General features: G+C 45.1%; 1 protein-coding gene across 1 annotated transcript; it reads right to left on the bottom strand.

The window, feature by feature from the left end:
* Positions 1-1,672: 1,672 nt before the first annotated feature.
* ZNF512 (zinc finger protein 512) lies at positions 1,673-20,903 on the bottom strand. Its single transcript, XM_063421744.1, has 14 exons — positions 20,765-20,903; positions 18,335-18,393; positions 16,843-17,048; positions 15,012-15,101; positions 12,732-12,815; positions 11,483-11,607; positions 11,024-11,110; positions 9,337-9,435; positions 8,803-8,970; positions 8,014-8,208; positions 7,228-7,329; positions 5,601-5,663; positions 4,971-5,069; positions 1,673-4,515 (listed from the first exon to the last, which is right to left on the bottom strand). Exons 1-14 carry the CDS (start codon positions 20,792-20,794, stop codon positions 4,192-4,194), a joined length of 1,731 nt encoding a protein of 576 aa, XP_063277814.1. The 5' UTR covers positions 20,795-20,903; the 3' UTR covers positions 1,673-4,191.
* Between the last annotated feature and the right edge of the window lies 1 nt (position 20,904).

The raw sequence follows: 20,904 nt of genomic DNA, 5'->3' as shown, positions 1-20,904 counted from the left end.
GAGGTGATAAACTCAGGGGATGTGCCCCAGCCTGACACAGTGACAGAGCTGAGTGCACGACTGCACTGCTGTTACCCCCACGTGCCACAGCACCAGAGTGCTCCGGGGATGAGGCAGGGAGCAGGAGCTGCAGTGGATGTCTCTGTGTGAAGCACGCCCCGTGTCACAGTCCCCTCTCAACAGAACAGCTCCATTGTTTTGGACATTTTGGCATTATTAAAAGAGCATAAACCTTAAAGCTACTGCATTGCATAACTTGCAGGGAAGGATGGTAAGTGATCTCATGAAAATTACTGAATTATTAATGACTTTTAACAAATCTTGGAACAATGGGGAAATCCTTGAGGATTAAGAAAAAACAAAACAACTGAACAACTCTGAAACCAAAATATATTCTCTCTCCTCAAAAAAAAAAAAAAAAAACAACCAAAAACAAACCCTCCAGGCCCCCAAAGATTAAGTGTGCCAGTACTTAAAAAAATACAAGTTGGGTGATGAATGTAAGACAGCTTAGTCTGAAATCTCCCAGACATACCAACAATTGACATTAAAGGGCACCATAAGTAAGACCCAGCTGACGTGGTTTCACAGAGAAGAGTTTTCTGTAAATATTATTCTTTAATTAATTACAAGTCCATTTAGGTAAAAGTAGCTGTTGACATCATAAATTTCTCTAAGGCCTTGTTCTTGGCCCCACATGTTATACAAGCATCAGTGGAATACATTAAATGCTTGATATTAAATAATTGTAAATAAGGATTTGTCCTAGAGAATCCCAGAGTCCGCAGCTATTTAACATCTTTATCACGAATGTTAAGGAAATTATATAACAATTACAGAGAAAATCTGCAGATTAAAACCAAGCTTCCTGGAAAAATTACTGTACAAAACATAGTTATTAAGGTCTCTGCTAGAACAGTTCTGTGAAATACACCACAATGTTTCAGACTGCGTTCATCATGTGCCGTCTGGCCTTAAATCATGTTGAGTTTTTAGAAACAAAGAGATGAGTTCTCAGAGGCATTTGCAAAACAACTGAAAAATGTGCTTGATAGGGTAAAAGCGAGTATCAACAGTGTAGTGAGGGAGTTGAGGACAAAAAGAGGTAGGTGAGAGCAGAGCAAGGTTATCGTTGTATCTTACATAAACCAGACTGTTACAGAATACTGCAGCTGGTTCCTGGTTCATCTCTCTGGACTTAAAAAGTGAAAAACACACCAATCAATATACAACATGTCAGCAAAGAACAATGCACAACAGAAAAGAAAGAAAGAGAGAAAAACCTGTTTTGACTGAGACTAGCAAGCCTCTTTAGCTCATACAGCAAATTATGTATGGAATTAATGACTACAAATATGCAGGAAGAAATGTCTGATACCATAAATCTATTTCAGTTACCAGGACTCAGCAGTATGGAATATAGAGGCTGAAATGAAAACAAGTTCTGATGAGAAGAAACAGCATTTTTAGTACAATGAATCACTGCAACAAGTATTGAGTGACTAGCTGGTCTCTTTTACCACTTCTGATTCCTTCAAAACTGGATCTTTCTAAATATGTACTTGCTCAAGCAGAATTGATAACAGCAAGGACCAGTTTGCTGGGCCAGTGGACAGCATTTCTCCAGGGCTGTTGCCCAGGCTATGTAATGTCTTCTTCCAAGCTGCTTGGTGCAATTGATTGGCTGGAGGAGAGGGATGGCATCCAGAAGAATCCGGGGAATCCATGGATGGAGAGCAGCCTGGTGGACAAGGTCCTGGGGATAACAAAACTGGGCACAACCTGGCCATGTGCACTGGCAGCCCAGAAACCACCAGTATCCACGGCTGCCTCTGCAGCAGTGTGGGCAGCAGAGGAGGGAGTGATTCTGCCTCTCTGCTGAACCCCTTGCCCTCAGGGCAGCAGAGCCCCACCACAGCAGGATGCAGGTGCAGCTCTCTCCTCACACGCAGGGGACTGGCAGCAGTGCCACCCCCTCACACCACCCTGAGCCAATCCAGCAAACAACCTGCTGTAATGCTGAGGGACAGGGAGGGAGTGTTGGAGAATGCTTTTTTCCCCCCCTGCCATGGTATGTGGAGGAGTGTTACTGAAATAACTACAAAACCTTTAAAATAACTACAAAAGCTTTGAGAGGTCAGAGTATCCATGTCTAGAGAGCAGGTCTAGTTAGTAACTCACAAATGATAGGAAACTGGACTCTAGACTGAAAACCACTATGAAAAACCTTCTTTAATTCCTGGGTTTATTGTACTGAGTGGGAGCATAGTGAACATTTGCTCCAAGCACACTGCTGTGGAGTTCTGAAGAGAAACTGTGAAGACAACTGAGCAGGCCAGTGCTGGACAAGCCTGCAGGCAGGCTGGGTGTGCTGTGTGAGGAGGGATGGTACCAAGAACACCACACACCAAACAGACAAGGAACCACATTCTTGCAGTGGTGACATTTTATTTTGCTGTCTTTTGATCTTGCCCGTCTCACTGCAGACTTTACACACCCTGCACAGTCCACATGTCTGCTTTCAGCACAACACTTGCAAATGCAGCAGCACCTGGTTCCAAAGGCAGTTCTTGAGACCACCTTGACCCTACAGTATTGCCCCTGTCAAGAACAATATGATCATGCTGGTACTAACACACATGTACAAACCTGCCTATTCCCCAGGCACTGCAAAGGCTTCCCTGTGAATTTCGGCACCAGCAACTTTGTCAGACAGTGCAAATTTTGCAATTTTCTGGTACAGTGGGTCTTTGGATAACAGAGATTCTGGAGAAATCCTTGAAACCCCATTCCTTGAAAAACAGGACTGCCTGTGCTGCTGCTCCCTGCTAGCTCCTTTAGCTTCTGCTGCATTTAGACACTGCAACAGGTTGCCCAGGGAGGCTGTGGATGGCCCAGCCCTGGTAGTGTTCACAGCCAGGCTGGATAAGGCCTTGAGCAACCTGCGCTGGTGGGACGTGTCCCTTCTCATGGCAGCAGGGGGGTGAGACTGAATGATCTTTAAGGTCCATCCCAATCCCTTCACCTTCTATGATTCATGGAGAACAGGAAGATATTATTCCTTATGATCCAGGGACAATGCTGACACATGACTTAAAACAATGACCCCTCTTCTTTTAACCTTTTCTGCATGGGGAAACCACTGCCAATTCACCTCATTTGCACAGAGAGGTGATACTGAAAAGAAACAGGTCATGTCAGAGAATGCAGGTGGTGTCTGCTGAGAGGGGATAAAGGACACTGTGGGAGCACTGGCATGACAAAGAACCACAGGCTGGCAAGGCAGCTGCATGGAACCTGCTCCCAGCACTAGCAGGCTGCTCATGCAGGGATGCAGGGCCTTGCAGGGTTTCCCACGAGAGCATGAAACAAGCGGGCTCAGAGGGCACACAAGGCCACCTCAGTACATGAGTTACTGGGGCTCTGAAAGGCTGCTGCATCTCCAAAGGGCTTGGGGAAATACAGCCCTTGCAGCACTGGAAGACTTTCTACATCTTTACTGTCCAGCATTACAGGAAACAGATGCCAGGGGAGCAGTGGGTTCCTGACAAGGGTAATAATGACTTTCCATCCCGTCCAGGTAGACACGCTGCTGGTGGGTGCTGAGCTTGAACACTGGTGTATGAAACAGCGCCTTGTGCAACAGGATAGAAAACACTGAGAAGGTCTCTTTCGTGGCAGCCTTGCTGAAAACAGACAGGAGAATGACAGGGCAAGCTGGAGTCCTTGCATTCTGCACAGCACTGTTCTCATGTTTAGTTTGTGTGCATCCTGTACAAGAAAGGATTTCCCCCTTGAAGAGACCTAAACATTCTGCTAGTCAGTCCCTTATGAGAAGAATTGTAAAAAAGAACCCTGATCTCACATATCAGAGGAAGATGACAAAATAGACACTTGCTGTACTGGAAACCACTAAACAAGCAACTAGTATGACCAAACCGAGACTGCAACCAGAGCAGGAATCACACTGGGTGCACTGTTAGTGCCACTGTCCAAAGAACTACGCCAGCAGAAGCAGCCTCTGCACCACAGCTTTGGTTTGTATTCCTCACAACTGACCAGATGCAGAAGTTTCAGTGTCAAAGTCACCCGCAGAATTGAGTCACAGTCCCAAAGACATTCACTTGCTTATATTAGTGCTGTGGGTTATGAGCCTGACAGAAGTGGGGCTTGTTACTGAAAGCCTTAGAACTACTCCTTCTCATCTTCTAGGGATTTGCTTCGGCCTCGCTTGCGGCTGGTTTTTGGAATTTCAGCTCTCTGTGCAACTTGGGGTGCCCCTTCCTCACTGCTTGCACTCTCGTTGTCCACTCGTTGTGGACAACCTCTCTTACTTCTCCTCGTTTTTTCAGCTCCAACAGTGGGGAGCTTCTTGGCAGCCAGGGTGCCAGCTCTCTTCTTTCTGCCCCTGGTCAAAGGACGTTTCTTCCGTTGCTTCCTCTGCTCTTCCCTTTGGCGAATTTTCATCAGCTTCTCAAAGCTTTTGGTGGTCGTTGTGTTCATATCAAACCAGTCCTGCAGGTTTAGAAGGCAACAGGTTGGTACTGATGGTGCTGGAAATACCAGATAAAGCCTATCAGAGCTTACAATATAGCTGTGCTGTGGGACAAGGTTTCCCTGAAATGTGAGATCTGGAAAGGAAACTGCCTAACAATGCTCTGTTCTTTGATATGTCTCCTCAGGTGTCACTCTGTCTCAGAGGATTCAGATTTGATTTGACATTTGTCCAATTAAAGGGCACAGGAAATGCTGCAGAGCTGAACAGAGCAGCAGCAGCTTGGGACAAGGCATGTGACATCACACAACACTTGCTCCCCAGACTAACATGTAAGGCCAGCTATGTTTAAGGACCCAGTTCCCAACAGTGAGCAAAGAAAAAGTAAAACATGGCACACATCCAGCATTTTCTTCTTAAGACACTGTCCTCACCCCCAACAGCCTGGGGTTTGAGTTCCACTCTGCTGCCTTACCTCAGCGTGCACAGAGTTGATGTGATACTTGACCCCACTCTCTGAAATGAACTCCTTCTCACACAGGAGACACTTGTATTTACCAGCCACAAAGTCTCCCTGCCATTAAAACAAACAAACAAACAAAATATTTCATCAGGAGTTGCTGGACCAGAAGGCTGATAAACCTATATATTTCATTTGAATCTTGCTCAGATAGAACCCAGCAATAAAAACTACAAACTCTCATCCACACCAGACAGCTTTAGCTACAGGAGCACTGACATGAGCGAGCAGTTGTGCCCACAAAGCACGGGGGTGCTCTCTGAGATGCTGTGAGGTCTGCAGCAGTGCACCTGGAAAAGCTGCTCTTGTGAAATCACGGGTGGAACTGCTGTGTCATTAAAATGCCATTGAGGTGCTTCCTCCTGGTCCCAAGTATTGTTTAAAATGGCAATCTCCTTAGCACACAGGAGAGCACCTAAATTAGGGGCTGGAATGAGATGATCTTCAAGATCCCCTCCAAGCCAAACCATTCTGTGAATCCATGATCTGTGATGATCTCAGATTAGCAGATGCAGGACAAGAGCTTGAACTAAGGGTTTTCAGAGGGACAGGGACAGTGGGGCTATTAAGAGGAAGGCTACCAACCAAAGTACACGTGCCAAGGTGAGACTTGAGTCCTGAGACACTGCCGTACACAGATTCACAACCCTGAAACAGTAAGAAAAACCAAACATGTGAACAACATGCTAGCAAGAAATCACTTTCTCCTGGACAATAAAGCATTATTACGTCTGGAGGGCAATCCCGAAAGTGCAAAAGAGAGGAAGAAGCCAGAAAGCTTCTGGTAAAAAGACCATTAGAAAAGTTAAGTTTTCGTTAAGCTTAGCATTTATATTTCCAGTTTCTGGGCACACTTGGACATAATAAAGAGACTCCTGCGACAGTTACACTCATGCTCTATCAACAGCCTGACTAAATTGATAGTTTGCTTTCTGCCTGCAGTGCAACAGAGAAAAAATTCAAGCAGAGCACACAGGGCAGGTGCAAGACACTTCTTCCTCCTGCACTGCTCATGTCTCTAGGGGCACAGGGCAGGAGCACAGCATCCAACATCCCTGGTCTCAGTTAATGGGCAGCTTTAGAGGCCCATCCCACGGGGAGCTTTAGGCATCACTCCTGGGGTACCACCCTGTGCTCAGCGCTCAGCCCAGGCTGCAGAACAGGAAGCAGGAGTGAGACACGCTGCTGGGTGACTGTTGGTGACAGGACAGCTGCACTCTGGGGACAGCTGCCCTCTGGGGACAGCTGCCCTCTGGGGACAGCTGCCCTCTGGGGACAGCTGCTCGTACAACACGGTGCTGCAATTCTGACACCTGGAAATTATGCTAGCCTGAAAACTGGGGAGAGAGTGCTGGGGGTGGGGTAGGGTAGGGGGAAGGCATCATCCATACACTAAAGCCAGAGGGCAGCTGCCACTGACCCTGGGCTCTCTGACAGAATGCACCCCTTGGAGATGGCTCCACCAATGGGGCCGTTTGCTCTCACTGGATCTGATGGTGATTGCTGCAAGGCTTTGTAAGAAACCAAGCTTTGCAGTGCCCAAAAGGGTCCAAGAGAGCCCGAGAGGGACTTTGGACAAGGACCTGGAATGACAGGACAAGGGGGAATAGCTTCCCACTGGCAGAGGGCAGGACTAGATGGGATACTGGGAAGGAATTCTTCCGTGTCAGAGTGGTGAGGCCTTGGCAGAGGCTGCCCAGAGAAGCTGTTGCTGCCCCATGCCTGGAAATGCTCAAGGCCAGGTTGAAAAAGGCTTAAAGCTTGTCTTGTGCAATGAAGAAAACTTAAGTGCTGTGCCAGACAAAGTCTCATTACTCTTGTATTTCCACCTCTACTCCTTCCTTCTACGATTAGATTTAGATAGAAAAGCAGGGGCCCGATATTTTTCCACTATTCAAACCTCCAAATGGACCAACTGCCCACCTGGATGAGAAAACTGTACCAGCCTGACACCAAGTTATGGCTCTCAAGTGTTCATAAATTACCAAAAGGATCATCCCCAGGGCATTTTGATGCAAAGGACAAAGGGAGCATTCCCAGACATCCTCAAGACTAAACAGAGTCTTGATTACACTGAACAACCATATTGAGATGGAGCAGGGTTTGTGTCCCACAGAGAGACCAACTGCAGTGTCAAGGCTGTGGGAAGCTGTTGGCTCATACAGACCTGATATCTGCCCCCTCTGGGGCTTTAGAAACAGTCAAGGATTACCTGATTTGGGCAATGGACTCTTCGGTACATCTTTATCTCCGTTTTCCATTTGCACAGCACATCTTGACTAAACGTGGGCAGTCCAGGACGAGTGTATTTCAGCTGAGACAAAGATGGAAATGACAGCTGGAAGTAATGCTGGTTACACAGAATTTCCTCTTCTAGGCCGAGACAGAAGTGCTATCTCTTCTCCTACTCTAACAGGCAAACTCCTAATAATCAATGTTTTCCTGTCACCAACTCTCTAGAAACATAACTGAATCTGGAAAACCCCCACAATATCAGAACCTGAAACTTCCTGTTGCCTTGACTACCAGAATTCCTCTAAATGTACCTACCCCACTGAAATCATAAAGCATCATTGTCCCTTGTGTTTCACTCACAGCCTAAAAGACTCCACTGGAAACTCTAAAGTCTAAAACACTGTGAAACACCACAGCATGTATGAGAGACTGGAAGGATTGCTGAGGCCTTACAGCATGGCAGGAGTAATCTTGAGCCTATCACTTGTGAGCAACATCATGCCCATAACTGTCCACGTTCCTTGTGCCCCCTGAGAATTCCAGCAATGGGACTTCACAGTCATTACAGCCTGCCTGAACAAAACACTCACAGCACAGCAAGTGCTGCTGCAGAAATACTGGAATCCAAGACAAGGGAGAGCAGAACCCAATCCCCCATGCAACATGCTGCTTTCCAGTGCCATAAACATGGGGTTATGTTCCTGACTCATCAGATGTGGAGGCATAAACTTGAACCCTATAAAGCATTTTTAAGGCCTTGTACCTTCCGGTCATCTGGAATCAAGTCCTGCAGAACTTTTCTTTTGGGCCACTCTTTTGCCAGCTCTTCTCCTGCCAGCTCATGGAGATAGTAGATTGCCACCTTTGCAGATCTCCTCTGAACTCTGCCTGTGTTGTTTTGCTCCCGTTTCATTTCTTTCAGGTTCTCTGTTTTTCTCTCCTCATGGAGGAAAGTGACCTGCAATGAAGGCCCAAAAATGTCAGCCTCTTTCACTACTTCCTATTTCGGTTACACTAAATACTGGGAATAAATGTTTTGCCAAATCCCTCATAAATAGGCTGCAGCAGCTGTGGTTTACTGTCACAGACATAGGACAGAAATGCAATGTGAGATCTGCCCACAGGGATCACAGCAATGAGGCTCAAGCAGAGAGCTGCATGCAGTTGCTAGTCTTGAAAGGTATTCCATCATTCACTGTAAAACCCTCATGGACAACAAGACTGCCCGTTCTGCTCCAGTGTGAGTCTTTGAAGAGCAAAGGAAAGCATCTCATGAGTTATGCTAGCATCACTCTTCCATGGAGCCAAAATCAGGTCATTTACTGCTGCCATGCTGGTTTAATACTAAAAACTTCATCCTAGTCACAGACAAGCAGCAGCTGCTGCTAGAAAGAAACTATCAAGGACAAAATAATCCGAGGGCAGGAAAAATGCAAAGATCTGTGAACTGTAATTCCCCAACAAAGCAGCAGACAAAAGCCCACACGTGTCCCAGGTCTGAGTGGCTGCAGCCCCACCACAGCCCCTGGCAGGCAGCGCAGGGCGCACTCACCGGGCCGTGCTTAGCTCGGAGGTGGTACACGAGTCCTGCCTTTGATCTGTACGCTTTCCCACAGTGATGGCACTTCATAGCCATCTTCTCCAGCTCGGAAGGAGCCTTCCCGCATTTTTTAACATGATATAGGTATCCCATTATGCTGGTGAAACTGCCTGAGCAGCCCTGTCAACACAGAAGGAAAACATGGAAGAAAACTGTTCTTCAAGGGATTACACATCCAGTGTGAACAGGATCCACAGTTTGCTGACCAAAGTACTATCACTTATCCTGACAGGGCAGACAGGCAGGTAGAAAACTTTAATGTTAGTCTATTCAGGCAGACAAAATCTGCAACAAAGAATTGGCATTGAGATGACTATTAAAGGCCTCTTTTAACCCCAACTATTCTATGCTACTCTGTCTTAAAAGCATAGCTGGGATCTTGAAACATATCTTGCTTTGGCCAGCACCAGAGCATGCCCAACAGCACTCTCATGTTTTATGTTTATGCATTCAGTGCTGTTTAAGGTACACTTTGCACAAGCTTACCTCCCTTGTACACTTCAGTTTTCCCATTCGCTTCAAAACCTTCCGAAGGCGCTCTCGCTCAAGCTGCTCATCCAATTCTTCTCCCTCCTTCACAACTGGCTAAAGCACAGCAGAAAGATGAACAAAAAACACAGGATGCTCAGCATTGACAGCTCTTCTCACAGGGAATTCACTACCCAACACAATGGGGCAGGAAAGTTTCTAATTAAATCTCTGCAACTGACGATTCTACAGACATGTATTTACTATAATGATCACTTTCTAAACCTGTTCTGGTTATGCCTGAAAGTTACACACCCTATTGGTGACTGTGTTTTGGATCTGTGCTGAGAACTGGGCTGACAGTGTGGAGATGGTTTTGCTATGGCTGAGCAGCCTTGCACAGGACCAAGGGCTCTTCTGGACTGCTCTGCCATCGAGTGGTCTGGGGGTGCACGAGCAGCTGGGAGGGGACACACCTGGGACAGCCCACCCCAACTGCTCACAGGGATGTTCCAGGCCATGCAGGATCATGCTCAGCACACAAAGCTGGGGGAAGAAGGAGGAAGACATTCAGAGCAATGGGTTTGTTGTCCAAGCCACTGTTATGTGTGATGGGGCCCTGTGGTCCTAGAGATGCCTGGACCTTCCTGCCCAAGTGGTGAGTGAACTTCTTGTTTTGCTTTGCTCAGGTGCTTTATCTTTTGAACTGTCTTTATCTCAACCCATCAGTTTTCTCACTTTGATTATCTCCCCTAACCTGCAGGTGGAGGAGAGAGTGAACGAGTGCACGGGGCTTGGCTCTGGCTGGGGTTAAACCAAAGAGGAATTCTCTTTAAAAGGAGTAAACTGACTGAAAATGATGCATCTTAAACATTTACTGGTCCTATTGTTTCCACTTAGCTTGACTAAAGTGAAGCAGACTGCTTGTAACAGTTATTCGCTGTGCTAAACTGCAGCTCAAATTCTTTATTCTCTCTCTGATGGTTATTGTGTATTTTTTCCTGCTTTACCTAATATTACACCTAGACTGAGTAAAAAGATAGAGCTCAGTGACAGACCTAATCCTCAGGGCCAGAACATGATCCCTGACCTGCATAATTGACTAATACAGCTGTAGGTTCAGAAACTGCAGTACTGAGAACTGTGCAAAATAATTCAGAGTGAATTATCTGAACTTTACACAAACTTCCAAATGACCTTTTCAACAGTTCTTATTCTTCACAACTACAACAGGAGACATTGCCTTCTTTAAAGTAAGAGCAAAGAGGAAAAGCAGATTGTACTATTAGTACTAATCTAGTGTTAGATTAGTATTTTTACAGTAGAGATGAGAACTAATTGCTGCTTCTGCTATTTTACCTCAAATCTAGTCTGCTCTGGATGTAGAAAAACCTCCTCCTTTCTAGCAAAGGAAAATTGCATCTTAATTTTTTTCCTTCTGATTGGGAATGCCTTTTATGTGTGACTTATTACCAGCCTAAACAGAAATTCATCCCTCTTTCTATGGTGTTGCATGCCTATCATCTCTGGCAACATTCTACTGTTTTTCAGATGTCAAGTCTCACTGGAAGAATAATAGTTAGACTAGATTTGAACAGCTACAACACTTGAAAAATCCACTCCATGTTCTGTTTCAGTGTGTACCAGGAAAGGACCAAAGCCTGTTCTGCCTGTAGGAGTTTCAGATGCACAGCAGTTGTGTTACCTGATTGTTATGGTCAGCCATGACATGGTATTTCATCCCTGCTAGAGACTTCAGCTGCTTCCCGCAGTGATGACATGTGAACATTTCCTAGAAATAAACAAGAACATGGTGCATTTAAATGTAAATTAACCAAAGTAGTGGAAAACTCTTTGGTGGAAAGGAGCAGGAGAGCAGAACAATTTATTTGGGCCTGGTAACTGCCTTTTAAGAATAGATTTTATGGAGTCTAAAATTTAGTGGAACAATGACATAACAACACCTTTGTTCACCACCCCAAATCTCAATCAAAGCTGGGCAAGAAGCATCAAGCACTGTTCTTACAGATGTATAAAGGACTCTTGCTTAGGGACACGACAATGAGATGAAACTGGTTTTAAATACAACACGAAACAGGCAGGCATTTCTATCAGTAAGCTGCAGAGGAGCAAAGGAACCATTGCTCATCTCTCGTGTTCTTACCTTCCTGCAATTTACCATGTGTTTCTTCAGTCCTTCTACAGTCTTCCTCACCACAGCCCGGCATGTCGGGCAGGTAACTCGGCCTTTGTCCTGAATCTCTAAAGACCACTGCTCTTCCATACTACCTGTCAAAACACAGTGTTTAGAACACCAGTGCTAACACAAGATCTCTTTTTTATCTCCTTCAAAGTGCACAGTGAGCTCTAAAAAGAAACAGGTCACAAGCTACCAAACTTGTGTCCATCTGCACTTCAATACCTGTAGCTTATTCACAGCTTTGGGTGTGCAGTGTCACAGGCACACATCACTGCTTTTCAAAGAGCATTTCACTCTTCAACCTTCCATTCCCTTGCAAGGAGTGTTCTTCTACTTGACCAGTGGACACTTCTTTGTTAATTTCTGTCACACAATTACTTTAGCATGCTGAGTAAACTTTTCTTTTGGCAAAAGTGTTCTCATAGTAAAAGGAGCTACAGAGCACCAGGTTAAGTTACTCAACAGCCAGGGAAAAGCATCTTGTGTGCCCTGATTTCCAGTTTCTGGCCTCTTTGTGAAATCTGAAGCATACGTTTGGCATAATCCACAAGGATTATAAATTACTGAAATGGGTTCTGGAAGAAAGTGGTTTATCAACCATCCACCTGAATTCTTACCAGAACAAGATCCAAAGCCTGTCCTCTTCCCAGTAATAACAGGTCCAGGCTGTCCCTCTCCAGTAGACTGGGGGAAAAGTTTGTGAATCAAAGAGCACTTGGCAGAAAACTGGGGTGTTAAATGACTGCTGTGATCTGCAAATACCAAGTCATTCCACTCACTGAATCAAGGCTAATTTCATTTTTGTAGGACAGACTGCTTGGGTCTCTGGTTCCCAGAAAAAGGTGATCTGGCAGCAACAGCTACCAAGTTTTTTCCTGCACACATATTCTGCTGAGTAAAAACTATAAATATTTTATGACTTTAATACTGCAACTATTTTAGCAGGCTTTTTGTTCAGCTCAAAAAGTGATTCTCCATTCACTATTACATTATGCAATGGCAAGAGCATGTGGAACTACACTCAGGCAGTTTCACTCCTGCTCTGCAGTACTGACACAGTGCCAGGACAGCAGCCAGCTCTTCTTCATCAACAGTAAAGTGAACTACTGAATGGAAACACCACAAACACATCTGTTGCTCAGATTCAAATCCTAGAATCACATTTATCTTTTATCTGCTTCACAGACAATGTTTAGCTACTGCCTCTTCTTACCTGTGTCATAGGTTTCTGGTTCTTTCTGAACACAGTCGCTTTTCGTTCTGGAGTTCTGTTTTGTTCCAGTTTGCTGCTTTTTCCCTGTTATAACACAAACAAGACAAGCCAGAAGACTCAGTTCTGCTAGTTTTGTTACAATAAAAAACAATTTTTTTTTTGCTAGAAAAGGCTTTGCTAGAAGGCTGCTATTTGGTCTGCTGTCTCAAAGTTATTCAGAAATGTTCAGTGCTTTATTTTTTTTAAAGGAATGTCAAGATTATGTTTCCTACTCCCTTTCAAAATCTATTTGTAAGTGGCAGGCATTAGTCCCACCCAAATATTTGTAAGTTCTATGGTTGTTTATACAGAAAGCTCAGGTGATGGGAAGTCTTCACACTGAAACATCCTCTGTGCACAGTTTGGCTGAGTCCATCTGATGACAACCAAAACAGAGTCTCATTTCTCTACTCATTCCTGTCTTCTTTAGACTAAAAAACTCTTATTGTTTCAGTATGGGTTATGCTGTTTGCTCTCATCTCCCTGTCCTCTTCAGCTGTCCCACATATTTCCTGAACAGCAGTGCCTGCTCCTGGAAACAGCACTCCATGGTGACTCTGCCTTAGAGCAAAAGAATTACTTCATGTGTCTAATTACTTCACAACGTCTACATTCCTGCTCAAAGCTCTCAGTCTAACATCTGCCTTCTTAAAAAAACCTACGACACTGCTGGTCCGTAGTCAGCTTTTGATCTGTTATAGATCTTGAATCCTCTTCTAAAGCATTGCTCCTGGGAGGCTGTTCTTTGTTTTTCAGCTGTGAAAGTATTCCTTCCCAAACTGTATAATCTTTAATTTTACACTGTTCTCTGTCCTATTTTAAAATTGTTTCTCTATTGACAAGACCACTAATTTTTAGGTTTTTCTCCAATACACTTGCTGTCACTTTCAGCTTTGTGCTGTCTACATCCTTCCAAGTCGTTGGTGACAAAAAACAATAGTTAGCATTGAACATAGGGACAGATGGTGAACCACCTTTCTATATTCCTATTTCACCAAGCTAGTGACCTCATTGTAGAAGGCTATCAGGTTGATTTAAGCATGATTTGCCCTGCATGAATCCATGTTGACAACTCCAAATCCCCATCTTGTCGTTCATGTGTTTGGAAATGCTTTCCAAGATGAATCTCTCCATTAGCTTCCCAGGGTCTGAGGTGAGGCTGACTAGCCTGTAGTTCCTTCTTTCTGTCCTTGAAGATACAAGTGATATTTTCTCTCTTCCAGCCTCCAGGAACCTCTGCCAGTTGCCATGACCTTTCAAAGGTAATCAAGAGTGGCCTCACAATGACATCAGCCAGCTCTCGGTGCAACCTGTCAGGCCCCATGGGATTTAGAATCATAAATGGTTTAGGTTGGAAAAGCCCTCTAAGACCATCAAGTCCAACAGTTCACCCAGCACCATCAAGGCCACCACTAACCCATGTCCCCAAATGCCACATCCACATGCCTTTCAAATCCCTCCAGGGATGGGGATGCCACCACTGCTCTGGGCAGCTGTGCCAAGGCTGGACAGTTCTTCTGGGACAAAAAATTGCTCCCAGTATCACATCTCAACCTGGTGCAACTTGAGGCCATTTCCTCTTGTCCTGTCCCTGTTCCCTGGGACAGAGCAAAGGTCTTCCCTTTGCTGTTCATGTACTTGTAGAATCCTTTCCTGTTGCTGCTCACATCCCTTGCCAGATTCAACTCCAGGCTGGGTTTGGCTTTCCTAACCTCATCCTTGCAAGACTGGACGGCAGAGGTACACTTCTGTGTCACCTGCTCCTACTTGCACCACTTGTACACCTTCCTTTGCACCTAACCACTGACTGACAAACCTTTTGCAGGAGTGAAAGACCTGTCATGTCAGGCATTTTTCCCCTTGGCCTTTGTGGCAAAAAAAAAGTGTTTGGGTTTGATTTCTTCTTAACAAACCCATACTGCTGTTATCAGCTACTCAATCTCCAGATGTTTACAAGCAAGGTGTCTGATTATTTAGTCTACAACCTTTTGGGAAACTGAAATGATGCAGACTGCCCTATACTTCCCGTAATTCCCTTCCTCCCTCCCTTTGCTGGACTTCTAAGACAGACTGAAATTAGATCACCTCTCACTGATTAATCAGACACTAGTCAATGGTCTCCTAGAACAAAACATTCAGAATCAGAAATAGGGTTTGAAGACTCCAGAAGATGTCATTTGGGCAGAGAAGTCTGAAGTACCTGGAGGCTTGCAATTAGGAATTACAAGTTATTTGTATTACCCGAAATCTTCTGCTTCTTCTTGGGAGAGTCTTTAACATCTTTGCCTTCCCTTTGCTCAGATTTCCTCTTGCCTTTCAAGAGTACTTCTCCTGATAAGTAAGAACAGATATGCTTCAGTCTCGGTATTCAGTCTGGATAACAGCTTTGAGTCTACTCCTGCCTCATCCTTCTAGTCAATTCTTAGTCAAAAAACCAAAGTAGTTCTTGTGAGGCACCTGGACACCAGTGAATCAGACACAGCCTTCTCTGTCAGCAACTTTTAGGCACTCCCTGGCCCACAGTACCCTGATACAGCAGGCATGGAGGAAACAGTGCCACAGTAGGGCCTGGAAAAATAATCCTCAGGAAAAGAGACACAAAGTGCTAGGGGACATCATAAAAACTTTACCTGCACTCACACAAAAAGGAGCATACAGAAACCCAAATAACATCACACCTGCCATGAATACTCCCAAGCCTATCAAAGACTTATCTCCACAAATACAGATGAGCACAGAAGCACAATGGTAGGCAGAGAACGCCAATTATAGACTTTAAGAAACAGACAGCTTCCTCCTGGGTCTGTCCTTCCTGACAAGGATAAGTCAGTAGGGACCCCCTGTGAATCACCCTTCAGAAGGGGGGAACAGTGAGAAGGGAGAGGTGGTGTTATTGCCTGGGGTTATGCAGAACCTGGGATCTGAGTGGAGAACAATTCAGGATTACACAACACTAAAGGATAAAACAAGACTAGAATGTTTAGGAGTGGTATCAAAGGGAGGAAAAGGGAGAGAATTACCCGATTTGAGGTTGACCAAGTGTGGGAAAACAGAGGTGTAAAAGGATAGCAAAGAACAATTGCCTGTAAATAGGTGACTGGTCAGTATTCAAATCTTGTCATGTCTGACACCAAGCAGGGTCTGTGAGTATGAGCCCCTCTGTAAGGAGGTCTTCACCCACCACTGGCATTGCTCTGCGGGCCTCAGGGGCCAGTACATCCATGGACCAGCAACTGGGGAGACTGGGATCCAAAGGCCAGATACTGAGCAGACTGAGTATTTTAAGGATGGAGGCTGCTGGTGCTGTTTGTGTGAACGCTGATCTGCGTGGCTCCTCTTTATGTTTGCTGTATGTCTGTGTTTGTTCCCACAGGAATACTCACTCAGCCTTGCTACTGACTGGACCTGGGGGTGGAGCTACAGCAATCTCACTTCTATCAATCTACTGAATTTGCCTCTCCCCACAATAGAACTGAATATGTATCCTGACTTAGAGGTAAGAACGAAGTGCATTAAAGAAGTTTGAAGTTTTGACTCTCTGCCACACAAGAAGTTTGGAAAACAGCTCCTAGGCCAAGAAATCTGAATGTTCCTACAACAACCTAAGACCTAAACCATTCCAAATCAGACAATTATAACTGACAAATGTGAGAAAATAAAGACATCCTTAAAAAATAACAATCTACCAACCACAAAAGCTGTGTCTAATCCCAAATACTGCTGAATGGTCCCCTTTGCCACATCTTTAGTGTTGATGGTTCTATTTTTAAAGCTCTTGAAGCTTATTTCCGATGTGATTGGTGTAACTCTTATCTCTTCTACTGATAGAACAGAGTTTAGCCACAGAATGATTATTTTAATAGACAAGTCACTCAAAAGGAACTGTGTAATGTCAGAAAACTGTACCCGTATTTGTGCAGCGGCACAAGTTCATTTCTTTCTATCCATGAGCAGCACTAGCACGTTTGTAATTTTTGGCTGAATTGCAGCATGTCTTTCGGGAGCAAACTAACCTCTCACTGAAGAACCAGAGAGAAAACCAGTTTTGCCTTGGGCCAACAGTGATAAATACCTTTTTTCTCTGCAGATTTGTTAACACTGTTTTTCATTCCTCTCATTTCTAACCAGTACGCAGGCCTGCGGATGGTGCGCTTGCTCCTGGGCTCTGCACTCCCATTCACTGGGCCCTTGGCTGAGGCAGAGATGTTGGTGGCTGTGTCATCATAGCTACTGTTCACCCCCAGAACTGCAGTTTCCACCTCCTCAGGCTGCTTAGACCTGGAAAACATCAAGTTGAATTCCTGTTTATATGGATATATATACACACAATCACAATAGGCTTGACAGACAACATCTTTTCATGCTCCCAAGTTTTCTAAACATTAATCTCACAGTTCACTAAATCTCCTGAGTTTTGGGAACTGTAAAATGCCAGCAAGATAAAGCACCCTCAGTGTTGTTTTTCAGTATATCTTTTTGATAATGACATTAGTAAGCTCTCAAGAGGAACAGAAAAAATATTCCTCCTACGTCAAACTTTCAACTTTAGAAGCAGGCACAAGTGAATCTTAATTTAAAAATAAGCATTTATCATTGGAATATAAAAATATTTCTGCAGCCCACCAGTACAAAAGAGATATTTTCCATCCCACAAAGAGCAAGATCTCCTTCAGTCTCTGTTCCCAGAGTCAGGGCAGGCACCACACAATTGAAGATTTCATGCCAATCAGAATTTTAACTAGCGAGGCTTTCAGCAGTGAAGACAATCTTCCAGTATATCCTACAAATCAACTCCATTAAGACCACTTTAGGCTAATCAGCAGCACTCTATTTTTTTCCTAGATGTCAGAAGGAACTTTGCTTCACTGTTCCAAAGTATTTTTCTCAAGCCTTGAAATGTCTGGACATCTCCTTTCCTATACAAGCAAACTCAATGAGGTGTCAAAGAAACACAGAATATCTATTCTCTGGGCAAGTACCATTTATGTACAGAGGAAAGAGAGAACAGAAACATTTTGCAATGTATCCCACTGTTACTACAATTACCAACTGAAATAACTAGATCACTGGAGTGATGACTGCAATGACCATTCAGTACATTAATTCTGTTAATGCTCTGAGCTGTGGAGCTCACCTTTTAACACATCAATCCAGCAATTAATAAGGGGGGACACTGATGGCACCAGGTCAGGTCATTACATAGTATGCTTCAGGAGGTACTGCAGAAGCACGGGGAGAGGATTTCTCAAATTAAAGTCTTTAAGTGGCACTCACACCCAAAATACATAGATTCCAGAGCATAACTTGGTCTTGGACTTAAAATATTTATCTTCACAATGTTAAAATCCTTAAAAAAGGAAAGCTAATACACACTGAAGTGTCAGAAAAGCACTTTTCTTACAAACCAATAAGTGAAATCAGCTGAGACTCTCAACACACTAATTAAAATTGCTGCAACTCTTAAAACTCAGAATATTTATAAAGACCAGATATAGTTTTCCACTACGATTCTCTCAGTTTTTTTCTTGCTCTCAATCAAACTAGACAAAAAACCATTTACATACTTTTTATTTCCCAAAGACTTCTTGAGCTTCTGCTGACTGTGATGGCCAGTCCTGGTGTCCTAGCAAGGCAGAACAATTCACATTAGCAGCATCATTTGTTTTCTTTTAGCACGTTTCACTGTGCAGCCAAGCACAATCACCTGTACTTTGAGGATGTGCACACACCACCCTTGGAAAACAAACCACTGCTTTCTGCAGTGGGAAATTCTTAATCTTTCCAACTCCAGCTGAATTGGAACTGAAATCAAACCAGGGATGAGTCCCTCCACACTCCCCATATGAAAGCTAACCATTCCCCTTGCAATGGGATGGGATGGAGTGTGCTTTATCTCCACTGCATTCACCCATTTATGTCTTCTGCCTATACTTAACCACTTGATGACAAATATTTTAGATACTGATTTGCTAGTTTTTACACAGTACTTATTTTTTCCTTAATGAAGTAATTCTTGCATTTACCCTGCCAAGAATGTTGTCTCTAGTCTCCTTCATGCCCTTATTTTATATCTCCCTTTATTATACTCCATCAGCTGCCCAGATGTTCACTTTATGCACATCACAGAATCTTTTTTCTTATTAAACAAAGGGGTTTTTGTCACTTATGACTTGCTATGCTCCTATTAAGACATGTAATCTAACACATCTTCATAAAAGTACATTTACAAGTCTGTATGAACAACTCATTTGCTGTACATTGCTCCTAGTGCGTGGACATTTATGTACCACCACCTTCTTCCAAATACCAAAACTGTAACCTAGGGAACAAAGATAGTATTTTGCCATGTACAGGAACTGGCTAAGAAACTGGAAGACAAAAATAAAAGCCCAACAACAATCAACCAATGAACAAAAAACCCGGAAAAGAAAATCAAAAAAATCCAATGAAACACAACAAACAAACACACATGAGAAATGAAAACATAAGAAAAAAGAAATGGCTAAATTACCTGTCTTCTTTATAGAAAAATGTGATGGACACTATCAACAGTGAGAGACACCCCAACCATCAGCTAAGAAGTTCAGTAGCAGGCACTGATACCAATACATGAATGATTAAACTCTGCCTGCGGAGTGTCAGGCTCTCCTTGAGCCTCCAGCCCCAGTCTTCTCATGGAAATGTTTTAAGGAAGCAGCAAGAGAAAATTCACAACTGCTTCACAATGACTTCACAACCAAATTTGTCTCCTTTGGAAGTAAAGTCAATTGGATGTTTGTGTTTGCATTATTTACACCAAAAGAGTAGTGTCAACAGCACTGCCTGGGAAATCTCCACATTCAAAATGTGTAGAAGCCTCACTAATCAGCAGCAGAAAAAATCAGGGCTATGAGATTACAATGATAAAAATTAATAAACAGGCAGATAGAGTCTTCTGCAATTCCCTCGCTTAATCTACAATTAGAAGAACTGAAATGACTGACAAATATACCATGTGTTTCAAGATTCATGGAGTTTTTATAACTAAAAAAATTTGCATAAGAGTGAAGATTAGTATGAAGAACTTTGGTGGCAGTTAAGGATCTGCAACAAAAAAGGAGAGTGAAAACGATCTGTCAGGCTTTCTGAGACGTTAATAACAGCAATTATTAAGGAAACATCTATAGAAACTGGTGTTTAAGTTTTGTGTGTTTTTTCATTTATATAGTTTACTTCCCACTTAAAGAACAGACATCTAGTGTGTGCAGGAACGCCCAAGGGCTGGACGTAAGGAAAACAAAAAAGCCACCCTCCTTGCACAGCTGAGAGAAAGTGAAACAGCGGCCCCGAGCCCGGAAAGATGGGCAGTGGTGGATTCTGTCTGCTCAGGGTCTGTGGGCCATTCCGGTGAGCGGGAACACGGCCTGGTGCTGGAGACGGGCTCTCCGCAGCCTCCAGCCCGGCATGAGCACAGCACGGAGACTCCCCGAGGTGAGGAGGCTGATACGGAAACTGCAGGTGATGAAGGGGCCAGCAGGGCCCCCGGGCATCCTGCGGGCCCCGACTGGCCCCGCAAGGCGCGGGAGGCCTGAGTATCCCTTGGGGAGCTCCCTGTTCCAGCCCCACGTTCCCGCTCCCGGCCGCACACTCCAGGAACTCCGTCCTCCTGCAACGAAGGCCTTTCGGACAAAGCGCACCACCGGCTCCAGCAGCGCCCTGCTCCGGGCTCCTGCCCGGTCCCGGGCCGAACAAAACCGGGCCCGGCCCGAGGCCTCGGGGCCTGGCCTTGGGGCGAAGGAGCCGCTCCCGCCGCAGCTCCCCCGGAGCCCGGAGCGCGACCCGCTCGCCGCCCGTTCAGGGCCGCTCACCGCGCCGGGCCGCGCCGCACAGCCCCGCCGGCGGCCGCCTCGCTTCCCGATCCCGACGTCGGAGCCCACCTCGCGGTGACCCGCGGACCAGCCAGGCTTCCCGCGGCAGCCGCCGGCGGCACCGCTGAAAAGCCCGCGGACACTCACCGAGCCGCCGCCGCTGCCGCCGCCCCGCATGGTGCCGGTGCCGCCGCCACGTCAGCGCCGCGCCGCCCGCGCGGAGCCGCCCCCGGCGGGCCCTGGCAGCGCCGCCGCCTCGGGCCCCGCCGCGCTGCTGAGGCGCGCCC

The sequence above is a fragment of the Prinia subflava genome, chromosome 2, assembly GCF_021018805.1.
Source record: "Prinia subflava isolate CZ2003 ecotype Zambia chromosome 2, Cam_Psub_1.2, whole genome shotgun sequence".
Taxonomy (NCBI): Eukaryota; Metazoa; Chordata; class Aves; order Passeriformes; family Cisticolidae; genus Prinia; species Prinia subflava.
Note: the sequence above shows the minus strand (reverse complement) of the source record. Positions and strands in the feature narration are given on the sequence as shown.